This window comes from Marmota flaviventris, chromosome 4 (genome assembly GCF_047511675.1).
Source record: "Marmota flaviventris isolate mMarFla1 chromosome 4, mMarFla1.hap1, whole genome shotgun sequence".
Taxonomy (NCBI): Eukaryota; Metazoa; Chordata; class Mammalia; order Rodentia; family Sciuridae; genus Marmota; species Marmota flaviventris.
In genome coordinates, this window is record NC_092501.1 from 24018617 (window position 1) to 24043894 (window position 25278).

Genomic DNA, 25278 nt, shown 5'->3' on the forward strand with positions numbered 1-25278 from the left:
AAGGAGAGACCACAGAGATATACAAAACCAAAACAGATTTATAGGAGAAAACAGAAACACAGCAGTTAAACAGAGTTGGAAAGTAGCGTGAACAACATGAAAAAACAAGGGAAAAAAGGATTACAAACAATGCAGGACAACCTAAATCTACAGGAGAACCTAGGGGCATCAGAAAAATGGACAGAGAAAGAACTCAAGGCATACCTGACTGAGATGGAATGGAATCTAGGAGAAGTCATGAGACAGCAAGTCGAAACAATGAAAGAATACTTTGAAAACGAATTGCATAAGCAAATTCAAATTGCAAAGAAGGAACTCTACCAGGAGATAGAGATCCTAAAAAACAATCAAACAATAATCCTAGAAATGCAGGAAACCATAAACCATATTAAAAACTCAAACGAGAATATTACAAATAGACTAGATCAAGTAGAAGCCAGAACATCAGATAATGAAGACAAAGTTTATCAACTTGAAAAGAATATAGTCAACACAGAAAGGATGCTTAAAATTCACGAGCAATCTATCCAAGAGATATGGGATGTCATAAAAAAACCAAACTTGAGAGTCATTGGGATAGAAGAAGGCATAGAGGTTCAAACCAAAGGAATGAACAATCTATTGAATGAAATAATCCTAGAAAACTTCCCAGAGATGAAAGATGGAATGGATTTCCAAATCCTGGAAGCCTACAGGACCCCAAACATTCAAAACCGTAATAGACCAACTCCAAGACACATAATTATGAAGATAGCCAACATACAGAACAAGGAGAGAATATTAAAAGCTATGAGCGAAAGGAGGCAGATTACATTCAGGGGTAAACCAATTAGGTTAATGACTGATTTTTCATCACAGACATTGAAAGCGAGAAGATCCTGGAACAACGTATTTCAAACACTGAAAAATAATGGATTCCAACCAAGAATACTGTATCCAGCAAAATTAAGCTTCAGATTTGAAAATGAAATTAAAATGTTTCACGATAAACAAAAGTTAAAAGAATTTGCAGCCAGAAAACCAGCACTGCAAAGCATTTTGAGCAATATACTACAAGAAGAGGAATTGAAAAATAGCACCCAAAACTAACAGTGGGAGGTATCTCAGTAAAGGGGGAGAAAAATAACCAAAGAGGAAAAACTAGCCAAACTAAAATAAATAAATAAATAAACCTGACTGGAAGTACAAACCATATTTCAATAGTAACCTTAAATGTTAATGGCTTAAATTCACCAATCAAGAGACATAGGCTAGTAACCTGGATTACAAAAACAAATCCAACAAAACGCTGCCTTCAGGAGACTCATATGATAGGAAAAGACATACACAGGCTGAAGGTGAAAGGTTGGGAAAAATCATAGCACTCACATGGCCCTTGGAAGCAAGCAGGAGTGGCCATACTCATATTGAATAAAATCAACTTCAAACCTAAGTTAATCAAAAGGGATAAAGAAGGACACTATACACTGTTAAAAGGAACCATCCACCAACAAGACATAACAATTATCAATTTGTATGCACCAAACAATGGTGCTGCAACGTTCATAAAACAAACTCTCAAGTTCAAGAGTCAAATAGACCACAACACAATAATTATGGGTGACTTCAACACACCGCTCTCTCCATTAGACAGATCCTCCAGACAAAAGCTGAATAAAGAAACTATAGAACTCAATAACACAATCAATAACCTAGACTTAACCGACATATATAGAATATATCAACCATCATCAAGTGGATACATGTTCTTCTCAGCAGCACATGGATCTTACTCAAAGATAGACCATATATTATGCCATAGGGCAACTCTTAGTAAATATAAAGGTGTGGAGATAATACCATGCACCTTATCTGATCATAATGGAATGAAACTGGAAATCAATGATAAAAGAAGGAAGGGAAAATCCTGCATCACCTGGAAAATGAACAATATGTTACTGAATGATCAATGGGTTACAGAAGACATAAAGGAGGAAATCAAAAAATTCTTAGAGATAAACGACAATACAAACACAACATACCGGAATCTATGGGACACAATGAAAGCAGTTTTAAGAGGGAAACTCATTTCCTGGAGTTCATTCCTCAAAAAAAGAAAAAAAACAACAAATAAATGAACTCACACTACATCTCAAAACCCTAGAAAAGGAAGAGCAAAACAACAGCAAAGGTAGTAGAAGACAAGAAATAATTAAAATCAGAGCAGAAATCAACGAAATTGAAACAAAAAGAAACATTGAAAAAATTGATAAAACTAAAAGTTGGTTCTTTGAAAAAATAAATAAGATCGACAGACCCTTAGCCATGCTAACGAAGAGAAGAAGAGAGAGAACTCAAATTACTAACATACGGGATGAAAAAGGCAATATCACAACAGACACTACAGAAATACAGAAGATAATTAGAAAGTATTTTGAAACCCTATATTCCAATAAAATAGAAGATAGTGAAGATATCGATAAATTTCTTAAGTCATATGATCTGCCCAGATTGAGTCAGGAAGACACACACAATTTAAACAGACCAATAACAAAAGAAGAAATAGAAGAAGCCATCAAAAGTCTACCAACCAAGAAAAGCCCTGGACCGGATGGGTATACAGCGGAGTTTTACAAAACCTTCAAAGAAGAATTAATACCAATACTTTTCAAGCTATTTCAAGAAATAGAAAAAGAAGGAGCTCTTCCAAATTCATTCTATGAGGCCAACATCACCCTGATCCCGAAACCAGACAAAGACACTTCAAAGAAAGAAAACTACAGACCAATATCTCTAATGAACTTAGATGCAAAAATTCTCAATAAAATCCTGGCGAATCAAATACAAAAGCATATCAAAAAAATTGTGCACTATGATCAAGTAGGATTCATCCCTGGGATGCAAGGCTGGTTCAATATACGGAAATCAATAAATGTTATTCACCACATCAATAGACTTAAAGATAAGAACCATATGATCATCTCGATAGATGCAGAAAAAGCATTCGACAAAGTACAGCATCCCTTTATGTTCAAAACACTAGAAAAACTAGGGATAACAGGAACTTACCTCAACATTGTAAAAGCTATATATGCTAAGCCTCAGGCTAGCATCATTCTAAATGGAGAAAAACTGAAAGCATTCCCTCTAAAATCTGGAACAAGACAGGGATGCCCTCTCTCACCACTTCTATTCAATTTAGTTCTTGAAATACTAGCCAGAGCAATTAGACAGACAAAAGAAATTAAAGGCATAAAAATAGGAAAAGAAGAACTTAAATTATCACTATTTGCGGACAACATGATTCTATACCTAGAAGATCCAAAAGGGTCTACAAAGAAACTACTAGAACTAATAAATGAATTCAGCAAAGTGGCAGGATATAAAATCAACACGCATAAATCAAAGGCATTCCTGTATATCAGCAATAAAACTTCTGAAATGGAAATGAGGAAAACCACTCCATTCACAATATCCTCAAAAAAAAATAAAATACTTGGGAATCAACCTAACAAAAGAGGTGAAAGATTTATACAATGAAAACTACAGAACCCTAAAGAGAGAAATAGAAGAAGATCTTAGAAGATGGAAAAATATACCCTGTTCATGGATAGGCAGAACTAACATCATCAAAATGGCGATATTACCCAAAGTTCTCTACAGGTTTAATGCAATGCCAATCAAAATCCCAACGGCATTTCTTGTAGAAATAGATAAAGCAATCATGAAATTCATACGGAAAAACAAAAGACCCAGAATAGCAAAAGCAATTCTAAGCAGGAAGTGTGAATCTGGAGGTATAGCGATACCAGATTTCAAACTGTACTACAGAGCAATAGTAACAAAGACAGCATGGTACTGGTACCAAAACAGGCAGGTGGACCAATGGTACAGAATAGAGGACACAGAGACCAATCCACAAAATTACAACTTTCTTATATTTGATAAAGGGGCTAAAAGCATGCAATGGAGGAAGGATAGCATCTTCAACAAATGGTGCTGGGAAAACTGGAAATCCATATGCAACAAAATGAAGCTGAACCCCTTTCTCTCACCATGCACAAAAGTTAACTCAAAATGGATCAAAGAGCTTGATATCAAATCAGAGACTCTGCACCTGATGGAAGAAAAAGTTGGCTCCGATCTACATATTGTGGGGTCGGGCTCCAAATTCCTTAATAGGACGCCCATAGCCCAAGAGTTAATAACAAGAATAAACAAATGGGACTTACTTAAGATGTTTCTCTCTGACTGCCAAATTTCTTCTAGAAAATTAATAGCAATTTAAATAGACACCTAACCACCACTAGGTATTATCATTCTCTTTGATCTTTGACAGTGTGATAGATTGTTTTTGAAACCAGTATGTTGTCAGGCACAGTGAGTTACACCTATAATCCCAGAGATCTGGGAGTTTGAGGCAGGAGGATTACAAATTTGAGGCAAGCCTCAGCAACTTAGCAAGATAAGCAATTTATTGAGACCCTGTCTCAAACTAAAAAAATTAAAAGACCTAGCTCAGTGGTTAAGTACCCCAGGGCTCAATCCACAGTACCAAAAAAAAAAAAAGCCAGTATGTCAGTATTTCACTTACATTTACATTTCTGTGATGGGTACTAAAGTTGATCATTTTTTCACATTTAATAACTACTTATTTATATTTCTGCTTTTTCTTATTTCCCACATTTTCTCTAACAGTTTTTTCTCATAAAATTGCTTATATTTCTATGGATTTTTAAGAGCTCTTTATATACAATAAAGATATAAATGCTTTGACAATGTTTTGTCCAATTTGCCTTTATTTATACAGTCTTTTGCTAAAGTGATTTTTTTTTAAATTTTCTTCCTTTCTTTTCTTTTTGGTACCAGGGATTAAATCCAGAGCCATGCACCCCTATGCCTGGCTAAACAGAAATTTTTATTTCACTGAATCTCTCATCTTGGTTTTTATGGTCTCAACATATGGTATTAACTTTTTTTTTCCCAAAAAGTAGCTTTTTGCCATGCATACATTTTCAAAGTAATCCATATGGCATGATTAGTACAAAATACGACCTTATCTCTGATAATACTTTGGGGTATTTTCTGGCCTTTCCACCAATTTTTTCCATTGAAAAAATAATTGATCATGGAAGCTTTATAATATCATAATACATTTCAATATCCACACTTCTCAAAGATTTAAATGGTAATATGATACTTTAAAGTTGTGTTCCCTTGTCATTCTTGATTTCCAGAAATCTATAGCTGTTGTCAACATTTGCTTTTCTGGAGGAACTCTGGAATGTTTTCAAGTTCCATGTAACATAACTCATTGAAATTTAATACTGAAAGTATTAAATGCATGGATGGATTTGGATAGATTTATATCTTTATCATGTTAAGTATTCTTATCCACTAGGTATATCTCTCCATTTTTCAAGGCTTCTTTAATACCACCCCCCCCAGTAGAATTCTGCAGGTATCTTGGTAATTTTACTCAGATATTTTATTGCTCTAGTTGCTATTGTGAACGGGGATTTTCTATCATATATTCTGACTTTTTGACATAAAAAAACAATTGTTGCTATCTATATAGCTTATAACCTGCCACCCTACTGAACTCCTGTGTTAGTTCTAGTAGTTTTTCAGTTCATCGTGGAAGAAAATCCTAACACAGGGAGGACCCATGCTCCCAACCATTATGCTCAATGCTGCTTTTGTTTTTGGGGTACTAGGGATGGAACCCAGGGTTTCGCACATGCTAGGCAAGCGCTCAACCACTGAGCTACATTTTCAGCCTGCAATGCCACACTTTGGTCAAGTGCATCAAAAGAAAGAGATCTCACAGGGCTCAGTGGTGCACACTTGTAGTCCTAGCTACTTAGGAGGCTGGGGTGGGATCACTTCAGCCCAGAAGCTCAAGACCAGCCTGGGCAACATAGCAGGACGTGGTCTCAAAAAAAAAAAAAAAAAAAGTCCTTGAAAAAAAGTGACACTGTTAATATCTATGAAATAACCATAGAAGAGAACTTGACAACTTTTATAAATATGACTTCAGGATGAAAGACAGGTTTTGTTCTCAAAGTGCAGAACTATTGTAAGCAAAAATACAGAAATGGAGCCAGGCACGGTGGCGCAAACTTGTAATCCCAGCAGCTCAGGAGATGATGCAGGAGGATCATGAGTTCAAAGCCAGCCTCAGCAACGGCCAAGGCACTTAGCAACTCAGTGAGACCCTGTCTTTAAATAAAATACAAAATAGAGCTGGGGATATGGCTCAGTGGTTGAGTGCCCCTGAGTTCAATTCCCCAGTACCAAAAATAAAAAACAGAAATGGAAATGTGGGAGTGTTCTGATGGTCAGTCAACCAGTCACGTGCTCTAACAGTTCCATTTTTCTTCCTGTTACCAAAAACATTAGACTGCATAATTGTGCTGGACCATAGGTACCCTGAGGGCAGATGCTCTCTCTCACCGAAAGCCTGCCACAGCCTGCATTCAATTTATAGAATGGACGAATGGAGAAATGAAGATAATCCACAACTCCACCAACTCAATAAAAGATTATTTCCTAATGTTTTAGAAGGAAAAATATCTACACTTATCAAAGACTTAAATGATAAATATTTCCAGTAATCTTAACTGGAGATTTAGATCTTACCCCAATGGGGCATTGTAGACTTCTATGATTTTATATATGTTAACTCATTCAGAGCCCGTGAGAGGTCAGCAAGACACAGTGTTCCTGTTTCACATGGTCAGAATTCATACCGAGCCTCTGTCCCCAAGTCCACTGCTGTTTCTGCCATACCAAACTTGAGCAGGACACCATATTAGTAATTACATTCTTATCAGAAAATAGTCATGCATCCAGATGATAACACATGACATTTAATAAGTACTTACTATGTGCTGAGTGCTATCTACAATATTGTCCCAGATACTGTTAATGAAGGACATTGATTTTAACGTATCTCCTATCCTCTATGGACAGAACTGACAAGTGCTGAGTAATACTTTGGGCTGTTTTTACACTGGGACAATAGAACCTGTGGAAGAATTTATTGAGGTAAGAGAATTAAAGGTATTCAGAATGACGGCTCCTTCTTACTGCTGGTTGCCAGTTTGTCGTCTTGATTTCAATTGGCATGGTTTGTGTTTGTACGCACAGAGCCCTGGGCTGTGCGATGCCATCAGGCCCTAGTGAGATGTAAGTTAATAAGCCAAAGCACAAGATGGTTTACCTCTCTCTAATCCCAGGATCTGATTCTTTAGGGTTTCTTTGTGCTGTTCTACTTCTGCCTTTTGCTCTTCGATCTGGTGCAATTTCTTATGGATTTGTTCTCTGACTTTGTTGAGCTTCCCAATGTCAAGGCGCATCTGATGGACTTCTTCCTCTTTGGCCTGTCGTTAGTGAGAGAGAAATCAACTAGGACACAAAGTCCATAAAGGGCCAGCAGCTGAATTGGGGCAGAATCAATCAGAGAAGGTCTTCCAGTGTGAGTGCCAGCTTTTTCCTACGGGATCATATCAAAACACAGGCTGCTGGAGTTTGAGAGAAAGTGAAAAGTTCTTTTTTCTCAATAAAATATGTGGCCATATAAAATAAAAACAATGAAAAGACAGATAAAATCTGGTGCTGTCAGTTACCATCTAATTGTGCAATCAAATAAGAGGAGAATGCTGAACCATGCGTGTCACAAATATATAAATTTTGCGTACCGAGGCTGTATTTGATGAGCAATTTTCATGGATTTACAAAGTAGTCTCTCTGAGAAGGACATTAACATGCTATAAAATATTTAGAAATTCCTTTGGATCCATGGAGTTCACTCAGCCCAATCAGATCCACTAGGGGAGGGGTCTTTCTTCTTCATATTAGGCCAGTCTGTGGGCATACAGACAGACGCATGCAACAGCATACAGACACAAATCTACATCATGGGGAAAAAGGTAGCAAAAAAAAAAAAAATCCTAGCAAGGGAAATCTCCATATTTTTTGTTTATGGACCTCAAGTTTTATGGATTTTCACATTTTAAACTAAATTCACTTTAAAATTTTTCTTTTTCTATTAGAAATGGCTGGGAAAGAGTTGGGGATTCTTCTGCAAACAATGATGAGCAATTATCTTGGCTCTTGACAATGAAAAGCCTGAAATGAGCTGTGTATGTTATCCTTGGGGTATTACTAGATACCTAATCCCATTAGGTGTTATCAGATCCCATTAGGTTTAGGATCTGATAATAGAAATAGTCCATCTGTCAAGATGTCCCATTCACCTTATCAAAGGAGAAAATTAATGGCATACGTATTTTTTACTTTAATTTTCCCACAGAGGCCAATAGAGTATTCTGACTAACATGGTCATTTCACTTCTGCCTCACATACCACATTCTCATAAAGAATTGGTTTCAAGTCAACCCACTCTGGACTGCTTTAAAATGTTGCACAACCTTAGACCCCTAGAGGGTTCAAGTTAGTTGACCTTAAGTCCCTTTAATTCTAAGATTTTTCCATTTCTATGGTTATTAATCCAGACCCCACAGTTAGACTTCTGAAAAATTCTAGATAACTTTCATATTTCCAGCATGCATGCAAAATGAAATGCAGGATGCAAATAAAGTGTGTGTGTGTGTGTGTGTGTGTGTGTGCGTGCGCGTGCGCACATGTATGCACACATGTGTACTTTCATCAGATTCTCAAAAGAAACCATAATTCAAAGATGTTATGGCTCACTGTTCATATCTATATATTATTCTTGATAGGCTACTCATTTTATGCCCAATATGCTAATATAACCAAATAAGGAATCTGGATTTTTTTTTCAGAATTAAACATAAGGCTGCTCTGTTAATTACAAAGGCATGCAATATGTATTCGAGTATAAAAATGCTATCCAAATTTAATTTGCAAGCATTCTTCAATGAGGGAAAGGAAAACAGGAAACTATTGAAATATATATTAGTAGTAAAAATCATGATTCCCCAATCCTGGATATAAATACCCAATAGTGCCCGCCCAGGCCCCAGCCCTCCTACTCCACCTCTCCAGAACAAATCGTAAAATATAATCTGAATTCTTTTCCACTCACGCATGTGAATGGTTTCTAGCTCTCAGCAACTGGTTACTTGTGAGGCTCATTACTGAGATGAACATCTGAGCTTGCTTTGGAAAACATTTGCATAACCATATGACCAATAATCAGGTTTGCAATTTTATAAGTAAGAATGGGAGTTATCAAACTGTCTGCTTCCAGGCATAAAGCAATCACCATAGGCTCACACCTGCTTCTGATGTCCTGGGGCCCTTGGCAGAGCTAACAGTGTATCCGACCCAAGGCTCCAAGTGCAAAGGGAAACCTGTGCTCCAGGTAAAGAAGGTTCCTGCTAGGGAACAGACATGTCACTTAGCATTTACTTTGAGCTCTAAGGCCTTCTGCTGGTTCTCCTGGGACAACTGCTCACAAGCCAAAGTGTGTTGCTCGTTCTCTTGCTGAAGTTTAGCATTTCTCATCTGGAACTGCTCCAGTTCTTTCGCAGCTCTCTCATTCAGTATCTGAAAGAAACAGAACGAGCTGGTTAATGCTTTTTAATCTGATTACAGTGTCTGCATATACACGCGGGAGGCCCCACCAACCTCCTGGGAAGATAACAGCAATCGAACTTATTTGTCTTCGTAGAAATTGTTCTTTATCCCAGATGAAAACACAAACACACTCAAATATGATGAATGTTAAATGGCCAAGGAAAATGATGCCTTCTAATGAATAACAACACAGTGAGCATGATTTTTTTTCCTGAGAGCCTAGGGAAGTCTTGTTCACAGGTGGTGGATAAATATTTTAATGCCTGTTTGCCATTTGGCAGGCTTTGCATACGCAACAATTGCTATAATCATTGCAAATGAGCTAGAGATTCAAACGGGTTTTATCCGCTCTGGGGCTCAGAAGCTGCATCTCCAGAAGCGAATGAATCCTGCTTTGACATGCCTCCAACGTTCTCATGAGCAGACGCGTCCACCACCAACACAGAGACAACTCCCCTCTAATCCAACTTAAGCCAAAACCGTGGAGCAGAGTGAAATGATTCGTATCTACCTGATTTCAGTGTCAGCCGGATATCCCTACCTTGATCATTCTGAGCAGACATAAATTTATCAAAACAAAGGACTACATCTTAGGAAGTTCTTCTATTGCAGGAATATAAGGGAGGTAGAGAGATAGCAAATGAGCTGAAGGAAAAGGAAGAACAGAGAGAGAGAAAGAAATAGTTAAGATCTTCTTCCGAATATAACTCCCATGTATGCAGCAACTGAACATGGAAAGAATTCATCCAATCAACAGATGAATGGATAAAGAAAGTGGGGTATATATACACAATGGAGTTTTATTCAGTTGTAAAGAAAAAGGAAGTCATGTCATTTGCAGGAAAATGGATGAAACTTGAAACCATTGTGTTAAATCAAAATAAGCCAAACAGAAGGTCAAGGGTTATCTTTCATATGTGGAAGCTAGAGAGGAAAAAGGAAAAGAAAAGTGAGGGAGTGGGAATCTCATGAAAATCAAGGGGAGATCAGTAGAAGAAAGGGAGATGGGAGAAGAGGAAGGAGGGGAAAGTGCTAGGGAGTGATATTGGCCAAATTATATTGTTACATTGTGTTGTTTGTGCCAATATGTAACAACAAATCCCATCACTATGTACAACTGCAACACACCAATAAAAAATGTGAAAGAAAAACAAACAAACAAACAAAAAGTATCCAACCAAGTCCCATCAACAGGCACTAAACAAAATGTAACCAGCTAGGCTAAAACTGAAAAGTTTACATGCATACTAGATACTGCTATGCAAAGCACTGCAGTTTTATTCTGATTTCCAAAAGGCTTTCTCTTAATATTCATGTTCAAAGAAGTTTCCTGATTTTTCTCCTGGAGACTGCACATTGTGTATTATCTATTTGAATTCCGGCTTTATGAAAAATTAATAAAGCGACTGACAAAGAAATGTATTCTGACTTTATTTTATTTTTTTAAGTAGAAATGTGTTCTGTGGCTTTACATTTTTTAGATACAAATTTTCTGAGGGAAAATGTTTTTAAGAAAAGATTTAATTCTATAAACTGCTTGTGTCATAAATGAAAAAAGCAACTAGGGACATAACATATTGGTAGAGCACTTGCCTAGCATATACAAAAGCCCTGAATTTCATCACCAGCATTGAAAATAATAATAATAATAATAATAATAATAATAATAATAATAATAATAATAAAGAAAATGAGAAAAGACATAAAATTGCCAATATCTGTGTTACAATAAGTGGCTATAAAAGAAGAAATATTTAAAATAACACAATATTTAATATAGCAAGGATTGAGTATGGTTTTCTAAACTTGAAACGTAAAAATGAACCCATTAAGAATAAAAAATGTTTTGTTCACATAATGGAATACAGTACATCAATAAGAGCAAATGGTGGGCTAGGGTTGTGGCTCAGTGGTAGAGCGCTTGCCTAGCATGTGCGAGGCCTCAGCACCTAGTAAAAATAAATAAATAAAAATAAAGATATTGTGTTCAACTACAATATGAAAATATTTTTTTTTTAAAGTGAAAATGGTTTCCTGAACTCTGTTCAATAGGGTTTTCTGCAATGATGTCATGTTCTCTATCTTCACCAAGATAGTATCTACTAACCCAATGTGGCTATTGGGCACCTGAAAACCGTACTAGTGCATCTGAGGAACTGAATTTTTAATTTCACTTAGACTTAGTAAATGTAAGTAACCACAGGTGGCTTAATGGCTACCACACTAGACACTGCAGGTCTATAAATTCATGGCAATTACATGATCAACTCTAATCAACAGAATAGAACAGCAGTTAGATGCCAAAGAATACATCCAGTATCTATCTTGTTTCTGTGAAGCACAAAGACAGGCAAAACTAATGTCTGCTTAGAATTTAGGACAGAGGTGACCTTTGGGGAGGAAAGTGACTGAGAGAGGGCACGGGGGGCTTCTGGGATCTGGAAATGTTCTGCTTCCTGGGGTGGGTGCAGGTGAACAAGATGCGTGTTCAAGTGGTGAAAATGTATCAAGTTGCACACTTGTGACGTATCCACTTTTTAATGTGTATATCATACATCAATAAAAGGTTAAAAAGAATTCACCAACCTATCGGAGCTGGGAAGGGGGAGGAGTGCATAACTACCAGGAAGAACCATTCAAAGACCCAACTACAAAGTGATGTGCTGCCACCATCAGCAGAGAAAAATGTTGGCTGTTTTCCAAGACAACCCGAAATGCAAAACGGATAGGAAAGGGAGGCACCAGGGTGGGGGGCAGGGGGTGGGGGATACCAAGGTGGGGATGGGGGAGGGACAGTGCACCGGGCTCACCTTCTGCTCCTTCAGCTGCTGCTCCAGCCGCTGAAGCTCCTCCTTGCTCTTCTGCACGTACTGCTGCAGGGCCTTGATCTCCGACTGCCTGCTGTCCATGTCTGTCTGAATCTGCTTGAGCTCTTTCTCAAGTTTTTCCTTCTTCCGAGACTCCCGGGAAGCTTCATTCTGACGATGCTGGATTTCTTGTTGGAACTAGGGGGATGGGGGAGGGGGCACAAAGGACAAGGAGAAAAGAGATGACCCAATCACCAGGGCGGGTCTCAACTAGCCATGGTCCCCCTTCTCCCAGGCACGTCACTTTCGGGGCAATCACTTAGCAGTAGCTTTTCCGTGGGAGACAGTCATCCTTGAGCCCTAAAGTTCCAACTTTCAGGAATATTCTCTGCATCGTTCATCGGAGCCTTGCCACCAAAGCCCACGGGTGGGCAAGGGATTCCCAGAGGACGGTAGAAAATCAACTAAATATAGAAACCCAGGATTCTAGGGATGTTGGACATGGAAAGAATTCATCCAGATCTGCATCAATAGGGACTAAATAAAATGTAACCAGCTACACTAAATATGAACTTCTGCCTTACATGATCCTGGACGGTGCTAAACAAGCATTAAGATTTCAACTGGGGCCTGACTTGTGGCTCAGTGGTACAGCACTTGCCTGGCAGGTGTGAGGCCCTGGGTTCCATCCTCAGCACCACAAATAAATAAATAAATAAAGTAAATAATCCATCGACAGCTTAAAAAATATATATATTTAAGAAAAATATTTCATCTGGATGCCTAAACTCTATGAAAAGCCTTTCTCTTATCTCACACTCAAAGAAGTCTCATATTCTCCTCTTGGAGATTACACTTGCATATTATCTATTTGACTTCTGGCTTCAGGTGAGAGTGATCAGAGGGACCCAGGTGGCTTTCCTATAAAGAAGGGCTGAGGGGACTACGATGCCCAATGCCGTGGCCCCTGGCCTTCACGGGGACACCTGGGTGAGCTCCGACTATAAGCAGAGAGTCAGAGTCGTGCCTTGGTGACTTCTCAGACAGAACCTGGAGAAAAAGGAAAACTGTTCTTCAAAAAACAAACCAGGGAGACAAGCAGAGCAAGGAATGCCTCACTTAGGCACAAGGGGGACTTTGGAGAGAACAGACAGGAAGGGAGACGGAAGGACAGGACGTCCTTTGAAAGGGAGCTCTCCTTCATCCTGCCCAGATAGCAGAGCCCACCTGACTGATGGTCTGCTCCGCATCGTCCTTCACTCGCTCCATTTCCTGATGCTTCTCGGTGATGACAGCTAAGGACTCTCGTAATTTCACCACTTCTGACAAGAGCTGGTCCCGCTCCTTTGTCACTTCTTCTTTGAACTTTATTAAATCTCGAATACTGAAAATAAGCACCCGGGAGTCAGACTAAATGGCCACCTGCTCAGGAGTCCTTCCTATCATCCTGAGCCCATCTTCCTGGGAACGTCTACAGGCCCCAGTGGAGTCTATGGAGACGTAAACAGAAAGCCCTCTATGCCCTGACAAAGCAGTACCAAAAATAATGTATAGGAGATGACTCCTTCTTTAATTTTAAAGAAATGCACTGTCTATCCATGAGTGTGTATGTGTATGTGTGTATTCTGTACGCATTTTATAGAAGACCAGAAGAACAGACACTAGTCTGGTAACCAATTATCTCTGAAGAATTTAGGGTGGGAATGTAGGGAGAATGATACTTTCCACACCTCTGTGTTATTTAGATCTGTTATAAGAAGACTATATTACTCTTGTCAACTGTTGTAATTAACCTTAAGGAGGTGTCAACTTAGGAAATTATTTTTTTAATTTATCCTCCAGAGGGATATGATCACAGCTATAAAGTCTAAAGTGAAGCATAAACATGAGCCAATAATATGCATTGTCAGTTGCCTCTCCATTCACCCAAAGAGATTTGTTTCTCCCAAAGGAATGAGGCACAGATAAAATGTTCCCCAGGACAAAATTTGAAGAATCACTCATGATGCTGGTTTTTGGAGAGTTTGTGATAACATTCATTAATTTGAATTGCAAACCAGTTACCTCCACGTTTCAAAAACCATTCCATCTGGTTTGGAATGACTTTCTGCAGAATTACCACTTCACCAGTGGAAGTTCCGTATCTGACAGGACCTCAGCAGGAGAATGAATCTGGACTACAGTGGCTCTTACTAGAGGAAAACTTTGCCTGCAGACTTTTGCAGCTGACAGTCATCAAACAACTACTCAAAACACAGTAATTTGACGACGCTTATTTACCAACATCTTTTGATACAACATAAATGTTTAATAAGGAGCCTTCCAATCCACACTCGAGCACTTCTCCAGAAACAAAACCTCAATTCCAAGGTTTTTATGCAGAGAGACAGCAACATCTGAACACACCGTTGAAGGTAAAAACCTGGGCAGGATAGTTTGTCTTCAGTATTCTTCCTCTTCCATTCTCCTTAAAGCCTCCTCTCCAAATTAGTTCCCTCACCTTTCACTGGCTGCTCTGAAGAAGCTCGAATGAGATCAAATCTATCATGACAGTAATGACATCTTCTGTTTGTTTTTCCTGTCCCCTCCCCTAGCACCTCTACTTAAAACTGTCTATCAAAGTTGGACCAGTGCATCAAGAAAACATAAGAAACCAAGAGAGCAACATTAGATTTGGTTAAAGATGCCAAAGAAACTGGTCATAGTGGCACACGCTGTAATCCCAGCATCTCAAAATGCTGAGGCAGGAAGAGTACAAGTTCAAGGACAGTGTGGGAAACTAAGTGAGATCTTAGAATAAAAATAAAAAAGTGCCAGGATGTAACTCAGTGAAAAGAAGTACAGGCGGGGGGGGGGTTCAATTCCCAATACAGAAAAAAAGAAAAGAAAATCTTTATTATTATGTACATGTATGAATATGTCAAAACAAAGCCCACTATGATGTATAATATAATGTACTAATACATTTTTTTAAAGATGATTTTGACCTACTTGCTGTCATGGTCCAGTGATAGTCCAGACCCTTGCTCAACTAGTTTGGTAAGATTCACTATTTCTTCTTTCAGAGCAAGAATTGTCTCCTTGGCTTTCTGCTCTTTGTCATAGGCTGAGTCCACCATCTTCCAGGCCTTTTCTATTTCCTGAATGGGCCACAAGATATCAGTGAGAAAAACCAAACTGATGCCAGATGCAAGACTAACCAGCAAATCAAATAACATCATGATTACAATGTAGTAGTCATTTCTGGGGAAAGAATATTATACATTATACATTATGCATAAGTTTGTACTGACTTACAAATGGTTCAACATGAGCCAGTGAACAGCACAGTTAAAGAGGGAGACGGGCAAGGAGTATTTTTTTCTTATGTAGGTGGGTGTGGCTACAAGTTTTTGCAATCTACCTAGGAAGATTATTTCTAATAAAGAAGTTGATAGGTTTGCAGAATGTTAAAAATGAAAGTTTATGTGCTTTCCAAATCCAGCTTATTTACCAAAACAATAAGCTTTATCACATAAGGAATGATCACAGATCCAACACCTAAATTGATAGATTGAATAGAACCTCTTGATATTTGCAAATATAAAATACATTTGGTTCTCAGGTCCCAATGAGTTCCCAGATGGCAACGTAGACTTTAGAACCCTTCCTAGGGATGCCATTCTTCACTGTTTCCAAATTGTGCATGACCACTTTGCTAATTTCCATTCTCAGAAGCTCAAGTCCACATCTTATTATTAAACACTGGCAGGAAAAAAACAAACCCCATAGTTCGGAATGAAACAATGACTCCTACGGCTTCAACATCCTCACTGTTATAAAAGCAATGTGCAATATTATCCTATATACTTAAAAGTGAATTATAGCCATTTGAGTGGATAAGCAGCGTCTGCAACAGCCTTAACTTACTTGCAAAATTTTATCAAGGTGGTGGGTCCTTTAGACAGACAAGAACCAATATAGTTAAGGTGACGGTATTCCACTCTGATGTTGACAAAAAATAAGATGGGTAGAAGACAGGGTTTAACTTAATAAAATTCATGCTCACTATTATATTACAGAGATTACTCTTGAGTAACCACAGCACATAATTCAGTGACTCAAAACAAAAATATCAGTTTGTGGGATATGTTCTTAAGTAGCAACCCTATGTAGTATTTTTGGCAAAACAAATGGATATGTAAGTGAAAATATGATTACACAAAGTTTTATCCAAATCAGCTTCACCAATTAGATTTTAATCACCAATTCATGCCTTCAATTTTCAGTCTTTAAATTTATAATGAAAAGTGTTTTTCCTGTCATAGCATGAATTATAGCCTTCTTGTTTTGAGTTTTTCAACAAGGTTAAGAAGAAAATGGCAACTGAGAAAAAAAATTATTCTAAGGAAAAGAGTGGTTTCTAACAAAGATAAATCACATTCTGTACTGGTCTTAGAAGTTAATTTGAATTGGTTGATATCTGATTGCACACAATAAGGAAATTACCTAAAATGTTGAGAAATTATTTCTCATAATTAGGGTTTTAATTTTTTATTAATGTTTCAACCTGTTGTCTCCCTGAGATTAACAGGGAACATTTATGTTTTACCTTCAAAATGTTACAACACAGTGAAGAATGAAAAATACAGCATAAAGCATTGGGGACTTGGCTCAGTGGTGGAGCACTTGCTTCACACCATAGAGGCTCCACCTCAGTACTGGAAATAAATATGTAGTGTAAAATACAGTCATTCTTCCTCAGTGTTCCCCAAGACTGAATCCCTGGTTCTGAGGAACTGGGGAGGTCAAAGGGGAAGCAATGAGAAGCCAGGAGTTCTCAAAGTATTCACTCCTGGAATAGGAAGAAAAATAAAAATATAAAAATATCTTTAGCAAGCTATCAGATGTGTCATTACTCATTACTAAAACAAGACATCTTGGAACTTCTCAGATGGCATTTGCTTATCTCTAAGTCCTTTTACTAACCCATTATTTCCCAAAACCCAAGTCAGAAAGCTTCTCCATTATTTTCTGCATGGTGAAATTCACCCAGACTAATTTTTTTTCTTTGTGAATAAACATTATTCCCTAGAATATAATAAGCAAATACAGAGATCACGTATATTTTTACCTAGTCATTCGTTTGCTGCCGTCCTTGAGTTGACAAGACAATGAAAGAACAATATTTTAAATTCAGGTTCATCTATTTCTAGATCACTGACCTTCTTCAGGGAAGCGATGGTGGTCTGATCGTCCTGAGAGAGCTTCAGGGCAGTGGCAACCTTGGCGGAATTAACCACAATCTCTGCGTTCAGCTCTCTGCACTTGGCCATCAGACGCTTCTCATTGTCATAAGACTTTTTCATGATGGTATGAAGCCTCTCATATTCAACCCTAAATTTTTCCAGACCTTTTTCTCCTGAAAGTTCACTGAGAACCTCCTGAAAATCTCTTTCAATTTCCTCAAATGCTGTTTCTTCCATCACCAGTTTTTCACCCTTGTCCTGTGGCGGGGAATGGGGGGGAGTAAAGATGAGAATGGGAAGGCAACAGCTACTCCATGACTGTTTACGGATTATTCTGTATCTCTGAATGAACGATCTTCATCCACTGGCCAGCAGAAAAATTGAGACTGCATGTTGTGAAGGCTACTTTTTCATCCCGGGATGCATTTATATGAAATGCATGTAATGTAGGAAAATTAATAAACATGAGATCATACTGGAGTAAGGTGGGCTCTAATCCAATCAGACTCAGTGTTCTTATTAAAAGGAAAATTCTAGACGGACAGACATGCACACAGGGGAAACATGAAGAATGATTGGGCTGATGCAATCTCAGGAAGACTAAAGACTGTCAGCCTCTGCCAAAAATGAAAAAGAAGCTGGGCAGGATTAGACTCAAGGTCTCCACAGGAGCACAACCTTGCCCATGCTTTATTTTAGACTTCTATCCCTGAGAACTGTGAAACGAAAGAAAATTCTGCTGTTTAAAGCCATCGAGTTTGTGGTGGCTGCTCTAGCAAACTAGTGCAGCTACTTCTTACTAGGTACAAGACGATAATAAGTGTTAAAATATATGGTTAACATATTTATTCATTCATTCAGCAAATATTGATTGGTAAGTTCTGGAACGGAGCCTGGAGAAGATATCAAGGTAAAGAATAAATGGCCCATCCACAGAGAATTTACATTTGACTAGTTGGTGGAGGATGTTGTGCAGATAATGGAACTATAGAATTTGATCCCTGCCACAAAATGAATTCAAAGTTCTATAAGAATCTATAAGAAAAAAATTGCTCGCACCACGAATAATAATGCAAAATTCATGAAGGAAGTGGCATTTGAGCAGGCCTAGAAGAAAGGAAGGAATTTTCATAGGAGGATGTAGAGAAAAAGGCAATCCCAGTAGATGGAACTTGGAGCAAAACTTTTTGGCCAAGCAAGTATTTAAGTTGGCTAAAGTATAAAAGATATTACTGGGAGAAGGAAGGAAAAGATTAACTAGGAAGTCAGGTACAGACTGGAGGCCTGAGTGGCATTCTAAGGAGCATGGGTTGCATTGTTCTGTAGGCCACAGAGAACCACTCAAGACTTTTGTGCTTGCAACATTACACTTTGGTAGTCTATGCTGAGAAGGACTGAACCTCAACACCCTGCTGCTGATCCAAGAAACTAACCAATAATAGAGTAAACTTCCAACCCACCTTGAAGATTTTAGATAGATATTCTAGTTTACCTTCTGTTTTGACAAAGCTGTCTTGCCCAATTACATATTTTTAATTTTTAAAAACATATGTACTATTAATTAAATCCTAAAAATGATGTGCAAGCAAAACATAGTCTTCAGAGATTAAAACAGATAAAGAGTCACAAGCATATCTACAACATTTTCTGTAACAAGTGAACTATTAAGTTTAATGGAGCTTTTCTTCCTGACTAAAAGCAGATTATTACAAAGAAACCAATGTAGCAACTTCACAAAGAAGGGAAAAATCATATTTAGGAAATATGGTACCATTACTGCTCTATGCTTCCCCCTCGTTGATGCTAAACATGAGCACACACAAAAATTTATCATGACAATGTTCTCAGTTCTATCCCTGTAAAAGGAATTAATGTCAACACTTGATCAGCAGCCCAATGATTTGTTGCAGGCCAAGTTTTCCCTGTACACCTGGCTCTTAGCACAGGAATGGGAAAATATCAAAGAAAGAAAAAATTTTTAAAAACTTCTAGGAACAAGAGAGATTTTTTTCCATACTGACATTAAAAAATATACCATTATTAAAAGAAAAAAATAAAAGCAATCTCGTAGCTATGACCAGTAAGCAACTGACATATACATTGTTACAGTGCATAATGGTATTTCAGAAACACCATATCAAGGCGAACTGATCAGTGGAACTGTACCCATTCCTTCATTCATCACCTGTCCTGAGCATTTGTATGTACCAGGCACTATTCTAGGCACTTAGAGTACCAATTTGTGGAAAGAAGGGAAAGGAAAAGAGAGGCATAGTAGAAGAGACTGGCATGGAGATAGATAGCAAAAGCAGAAACTAGGTAAAGTTGTCCAAGGTGAAGCGAAGAAAAATAGAAGAAATGAGAAAAATTAATGAAAGGGAAGGAAAACTGAGAAACAATTATGTCCAGGTATTGGTACCTGGGGCTTGTTCATGGGGAATAAAGAATAATGAAATGAACCAAGATGACCAGTGAGGAAGAAAAGGAGGAAACACTCAAAAGCACACAATGGGAAATATAAAGGAAAACTAGAAAGACAAAGAGGAGGAAATGAGAAGCAAAGAGATGTGGATGAGAATAGGTGATGGGGAGAAGTGATGTGACCATAGCAACAGGGATGTCAAAGGGAGATGATAGTGATTGGGCCCAGGAGTGAGGAAAATGGGAAAAAGTTCAGAGTCATTCAACACAGGAAACAGAATTAATAAAGGAAGACCAGAGGCTGGGAATGGTGGTGCATGACTATAATCTCAGCATCTTGGAGGGGCTGAAGCTGGAGGGTCGCAAGTTCAAGACCAGCCTGGACAATTTAGAGAGAACCTGTCTCAAAATATTTTTTAAAGGGGAGAAAGGAAGAGGAGCAAGGGTATAGCTTGGAGGTAGAATGCACGCATCTGGGTTCAATCTCCAATAGTGAGAAAAGAAAATAGAAAGGAAGGCTAGGCATGGAGGAGATGGAATGCTGAGGGGTGGGAGATGGTGAAGAGGAGACAAGGAAAGCAACTGAGGTGGGAACATGCTGGTGCTAAGAGAAACTAGAACCAGGGCTGGCTTCATGGGTGTGAGAACTACTTAGGTACAAAAGGTTCAGTGCTCAGAAGAGCCCCATCCTTGGTTAATGCTCTGCTGTCAGGTTGTAAAATTCTTGATTTTTGAACAAGAAGCTTTGTGTTTTCATTTTGCACTGGGCCTCAAAAATCATGTAGCTGGTCCAGGCTGGAACTGACCATGTCATGGGGAGGGCTCTGGCAGGGCAATGAAGAATTTGAATTGGACCATGGCAGATGGAAACTGTGAATGTCAAGTGATGACAAGGTCTTAAGGCTGTTGAGGTTGTAAATGAGAAGGCTAATGGACAGGCAGAAGAGTCATTGAAGGACTGTGGAAATGACTCCTGACCAGTGAGGCTGAAGAGGGGATATACTGTAATGGGGGGGAGTGATTGGAGGCTATAGAATATAAACACAGGGGTCCATGACAACACAGAAGATGTGTGACTGCAGGTGATCATATGATAGGAAAACAGGATGTGACAAGTGGACACGAGTCAGTAATAGGGGTGACAATGAGTATCTGTGAAGCTTTTTTCCAGTTTCCATTGAGACATCTTCAATATTTGTATCACCCTAATGGTTCAAACTCTAGGCATGGGTGCTTGCCGTGTGTCTGGGAACTCATGAGGGAAGGACAGGAGGGGATGAGGCCAGAGAATGGCCAACGGGGAAAGGCCCGGGAAGGGAGGGTGCAGGTGGGGATAGGATGTTGATGGGAGAGTTTCAGAATCAGTGGATGCGGCAGGGCATCTAGCGGGAGAGCTGGGAGGAAGAGGTGGAGCGAGAGGTAATAGACAAGGGAGCCTGACCTCTGCCATCCTGACGCTCTCTCGGGGCGGCCTCAGAGGCTGCTGTGGAGACTGAAGAAACGGGCCGGAGTCTGGGGGAGGGGCTGTGCACCGCCCTCAGCGCCTAAAAGGGCGACACGTTATCTCTATCGCCTGAGGTGGGCTGAAACCCAGCGCTCGGCGCGTCCTCCCGTTGCCTGGCAACAGCCACGCCCACTAGGGGAGAACGGGCGTTCCAAAGGGGAGGGGCCTCAGAGGCTGGAGGTATTCCTCAAAGAAATATGCAAATGTTTCCTGAATGGGGCGGAACCAAGGAAATGAGTGGGCGGAGCTCGGAGTCTGGGAGGAGGCCCTGGAAGGTGCAGAAGTTAAGAGATTCCCAAGAGAAAGGCTCCCCTGATTAGCATTTCAGGTGCAGAGAGTTGAAATAAGGAAGTTCCTTCGTTCATGAAATGTGGGAGACCCCTCTCTGGCTTTGTTCCTTTTTTTCCTCTTTATCCCCATCCCTATTTCCAAGCCTCATCCTCAGCCCTAGCTGCATTCTTGCTGCTGTGCTTGGTTGTGTATTTTTTAAAAATGTAAACCGGGACGGTGGTGCAAGCCTGTAATCGCAGCGACTCAGGAGGCTGAGACAGGAGGATCGCCTGGGCAATATAGGGAGACCCTGTCTCAAAATAAAAAATGAAAAGATTGGGGATGTAGCTCAGTGGTAGAGCACGCTGGGTTCAGTCCCCAGGTAGAAGGGGAGGGAGGGAGGAAGATAGATAGCGTTTTTTTGTTTGGTTTGGTTTTGGTTTTGGTTTTAAAAAAATAGTATTGTTCCCATCCTCTCCCCCTTTCCTCTACACACACCTCTCCCTCTCTCTCCCTCCCTCTCTCTCTCTCTCTCTCTCTCTCTCTCTCTCTCTCTCTCTCTCTCCCCCTCTCCCCAGCCACTTTTATTCTTTTATTTTTTATTTTGAGATAGGGTCTGGCTAAATTGCTGAAGCTGTCTTCACACTTGCAATCCTCCTGCCTTAGCTTCCCTTGTTGTTGGGATTACAGGTGTGCACCACTGTGCCCAGGGAGATCATTTTATATTCTACTTTTTTCAGTCAACATTTTTCTTCTTTTTTCCCCCAACATCCTTTCTAAGGGTCTATCTTCGTTGCGATTGGTGTGGTAATCCCAGTTCATCACTTCTGATTGCTTCACAGCATTTCAGATCTGGCATCTACCACATTTTACTTCCATTCCCCAAATGTTAGCCAAACTGCCTCCAACTCTCCAATACCACAAACAATGTAGCCATATACATTTTGTCTGTGGTCCATTTAATAGACCCATGTAAACAAATTTCTCTGAAATACATGCCTAGGAGAAGGATTTGGAAGTCACAGGGGATGCAGGGGGCCATCACTCTTGAATAGGCAGATGTATGTATGAAGAGATCCAGCCAAGGTGTCAATGGATTGCAAAAATACTAAAATATTTTTTTTTAAATACAACCTCTACTCTCATCCAAGTCATGTCCCACTGGAGGAATATGTGTCCTGCCCATCCCACTTCTGTTACACACACACACACACACACACATACAGAGAGAGAGAGAGAGAGAGAGAGAGAGAGAGAGAGAGAGAGAGACTCTGTTCTCCATTCTCCACCCAATCCATAAACATGGCAGGCTGTGACTATCTAGAGAGGGCACCTTTTGAAATCCATCTGCTCAGAGGTGGACACTTTTTTCCAGCTGCACAAAGATGTCTACTAGCCTAATGGAAGCCCTGATTACTTAGCTGCACCAAGTACTGTTAAATCAAGTACCAGAATCACTGCCCTACATTCTATGCCCGTGTGTCATACAAGGGTTTCTGACCCACACTCCCCTCCTTGCCAGTATGTGCTAGTTTATTTATTCATAGACACTAATAAAGTGTTTACTAAGTATCAGACACTAACAAGTGCTTTGCAAACTCATCTAATAAGCCAATTTCTAGTTTTTGTCACTATAATGGAAAGAATGTCAGTCCGTTTTGCTTTCATTTTCACTTTATCTACCAGTGAAATTGAACATTTCTTCCTATATTCATAGGCCACTGAGGTTTTCTTCAATGAACTGCCTATTCATGGCCCTACTTTTCTATCAGTCCTTTTTTTTTTTTTTTTTTTTTTTGGACTAGGATTTGAACTCAGGAGCATTCTACCACTGAACTATATCCCCAGATCTTTTATATTATTTTATTTTATTTATTTTGCTTAGAAACAGGTTGCCCCAAGTTACCCAGCCTGGACTCACACTTGTGATCCTCCTGCTTCAACCTCCCGAGTCTCTGGGATTACCAGTGTGCACCACCATGCCAGCACCTTTCTATTTTTATAGGACAGTAATCCTTAATTTTGATCCTGTAGACCTTTGTCCTAATTATTCATTTATTTTTGCTTTTTAGGTGATTTTTCAGTGTGATTTTGTCCTTCTCAACTCCAGGGTCATAAAGATATTCTTCATCATTTTATTCTATAAACTGCATCATTTTACCTTTTCATACTCAATTCTCAGTCCATCTGCAGTTCACCTTTGTATTTGGCATGAAATAGGGGTCCACTTGTATTTTTCTCCATGGAGTGAGCAAATTTTCCAACATCCAATACCAAACAACCTATTGTTTCCCATGCGGTTTGGGAAAGTTCCCAAATAAACAAGAGTATGTTCTGAGTTCCTGGTTGGTTTCTGTGCCAGCACCATAAAACATGAATGCCACCCATTCCTCACATTTTATTACTATGGTGTCAGAGTCAAGACAAGCACCACCACCCCCATTCCTATTTCTATGTTAAATTGCTTTGGCTCTTCATCAACCTTTATCCTCTCATAATAATTGAGTAAGTTTGTGAAGTTCCTAATGACAAATTTTAATTGAATTTGCATTGAATTGTTTAATTCAGGGAAAATTGACATCTGTACAATGACATCTCATTCATGACCTGATACTATATCCCTGGTAGGCAAACAGGGTATAATGTGGCTGTCACAATGTACATGGCTCATATCTTGCACTGGTGTCAAATGTGGGGCTGTGTGTCTCCTTGTTTCCTAGGACTCTCCTAAAGGATCCTTTCAGGTGGCCTGCCAAGGTGACAGCAATGTGAAACAGCAAACATGTTTTTAAGGAACCCACTACATGACAGGCACCAAGCTGATCATAGGAACCACCAGCTGACTAAGGCAGAGTCTCTGACCTTTGCATTCACAATTTGACACTGAGGGAATACAGAAAGGAGCATTGACAATTAGTCCTAACACAATATGAGGCATCTTTTAGTGCATGTCATGCCAAGAGAAAGCACTATGGGAACTCAGGGACTCTAGACGCTGATTGATACCTGAAGGCATTCTTTATGATATGGGGACAGAAAGATTCCAATACAAAGAGGTGAAAAGACGCGTGACATGTTCATCTCATAGGAGTGAGATCCACATAGACATCAAATTAGATGGAAAATGGGTGAAAGGAGGAGCAGGTGGACAAATCCATTTATACTAATAAACAAGACAGATGTTGGATTTCCGATTTTCCAGACTATGAAAGACGAGTCACCACCCTGCTCCCTGTGTGGTTGTAATCAAAAGAAGCACTAGGTGGCATCATAATACCGATACTCCTTACCTCTCAGCGCCTCCAGGAAAAACCCCCACTAGGATTTTGTCAGCCCCTAATCTAGACAAGTAGGAGGGCTTCTATTAGTCTCATTTCTCATTATACCCACTTAATTTATTTGTTGGCTACCTACTATATGCCCAGATCTATGCTGTATACTGTGAAGAAAAAATACAAAAGGAGTTGAAGACAGGACCTCTGACCAAATGAGCCTATAGGGA

General features: G+C 39.3%; 1 protein-coding gene across 1 annotated transcript in view; it reads right to left on the reverse strand.

The window, feature by feature from the left end:
* Nucleotides 1-25278, reverse strand: part of Cfap58 (cilia and flagella associated protein 58) — a 127908-nt gene that overhangs the window by 76458 nt on the left and 26172 nt on the right. Inside the window, exons 4-9 of the mRNA XM_071611701.1 lie at nucleotides 17558-17839; nucleotides 15345-15493; nucleotides 13581-13737; nucleotides 12357-12551; nucleotides 9379-9516; nucleotides 7205-7364 (exon numbers count right to left, since the gene is read on the reverse strand). Coding sequence (XP_071467802.1) covers nucleotides 7205-7364; nucleotides 9379-9516; nucleotides 12357-12551; nucleotides 13581-13737; nucleotides 15345-15493; nucleotides 17558-17839 — 1081 coding nt within the window. The remainder of the gene's footprint in view (nucleotides 1-7204; nucleotides 7365-9378; nucleotides 9517-12356; nucleotides 12552-13580; nucleotides 13738-15344; nucleotides 15494-17557; nucleotides 17840-25278) is intronic.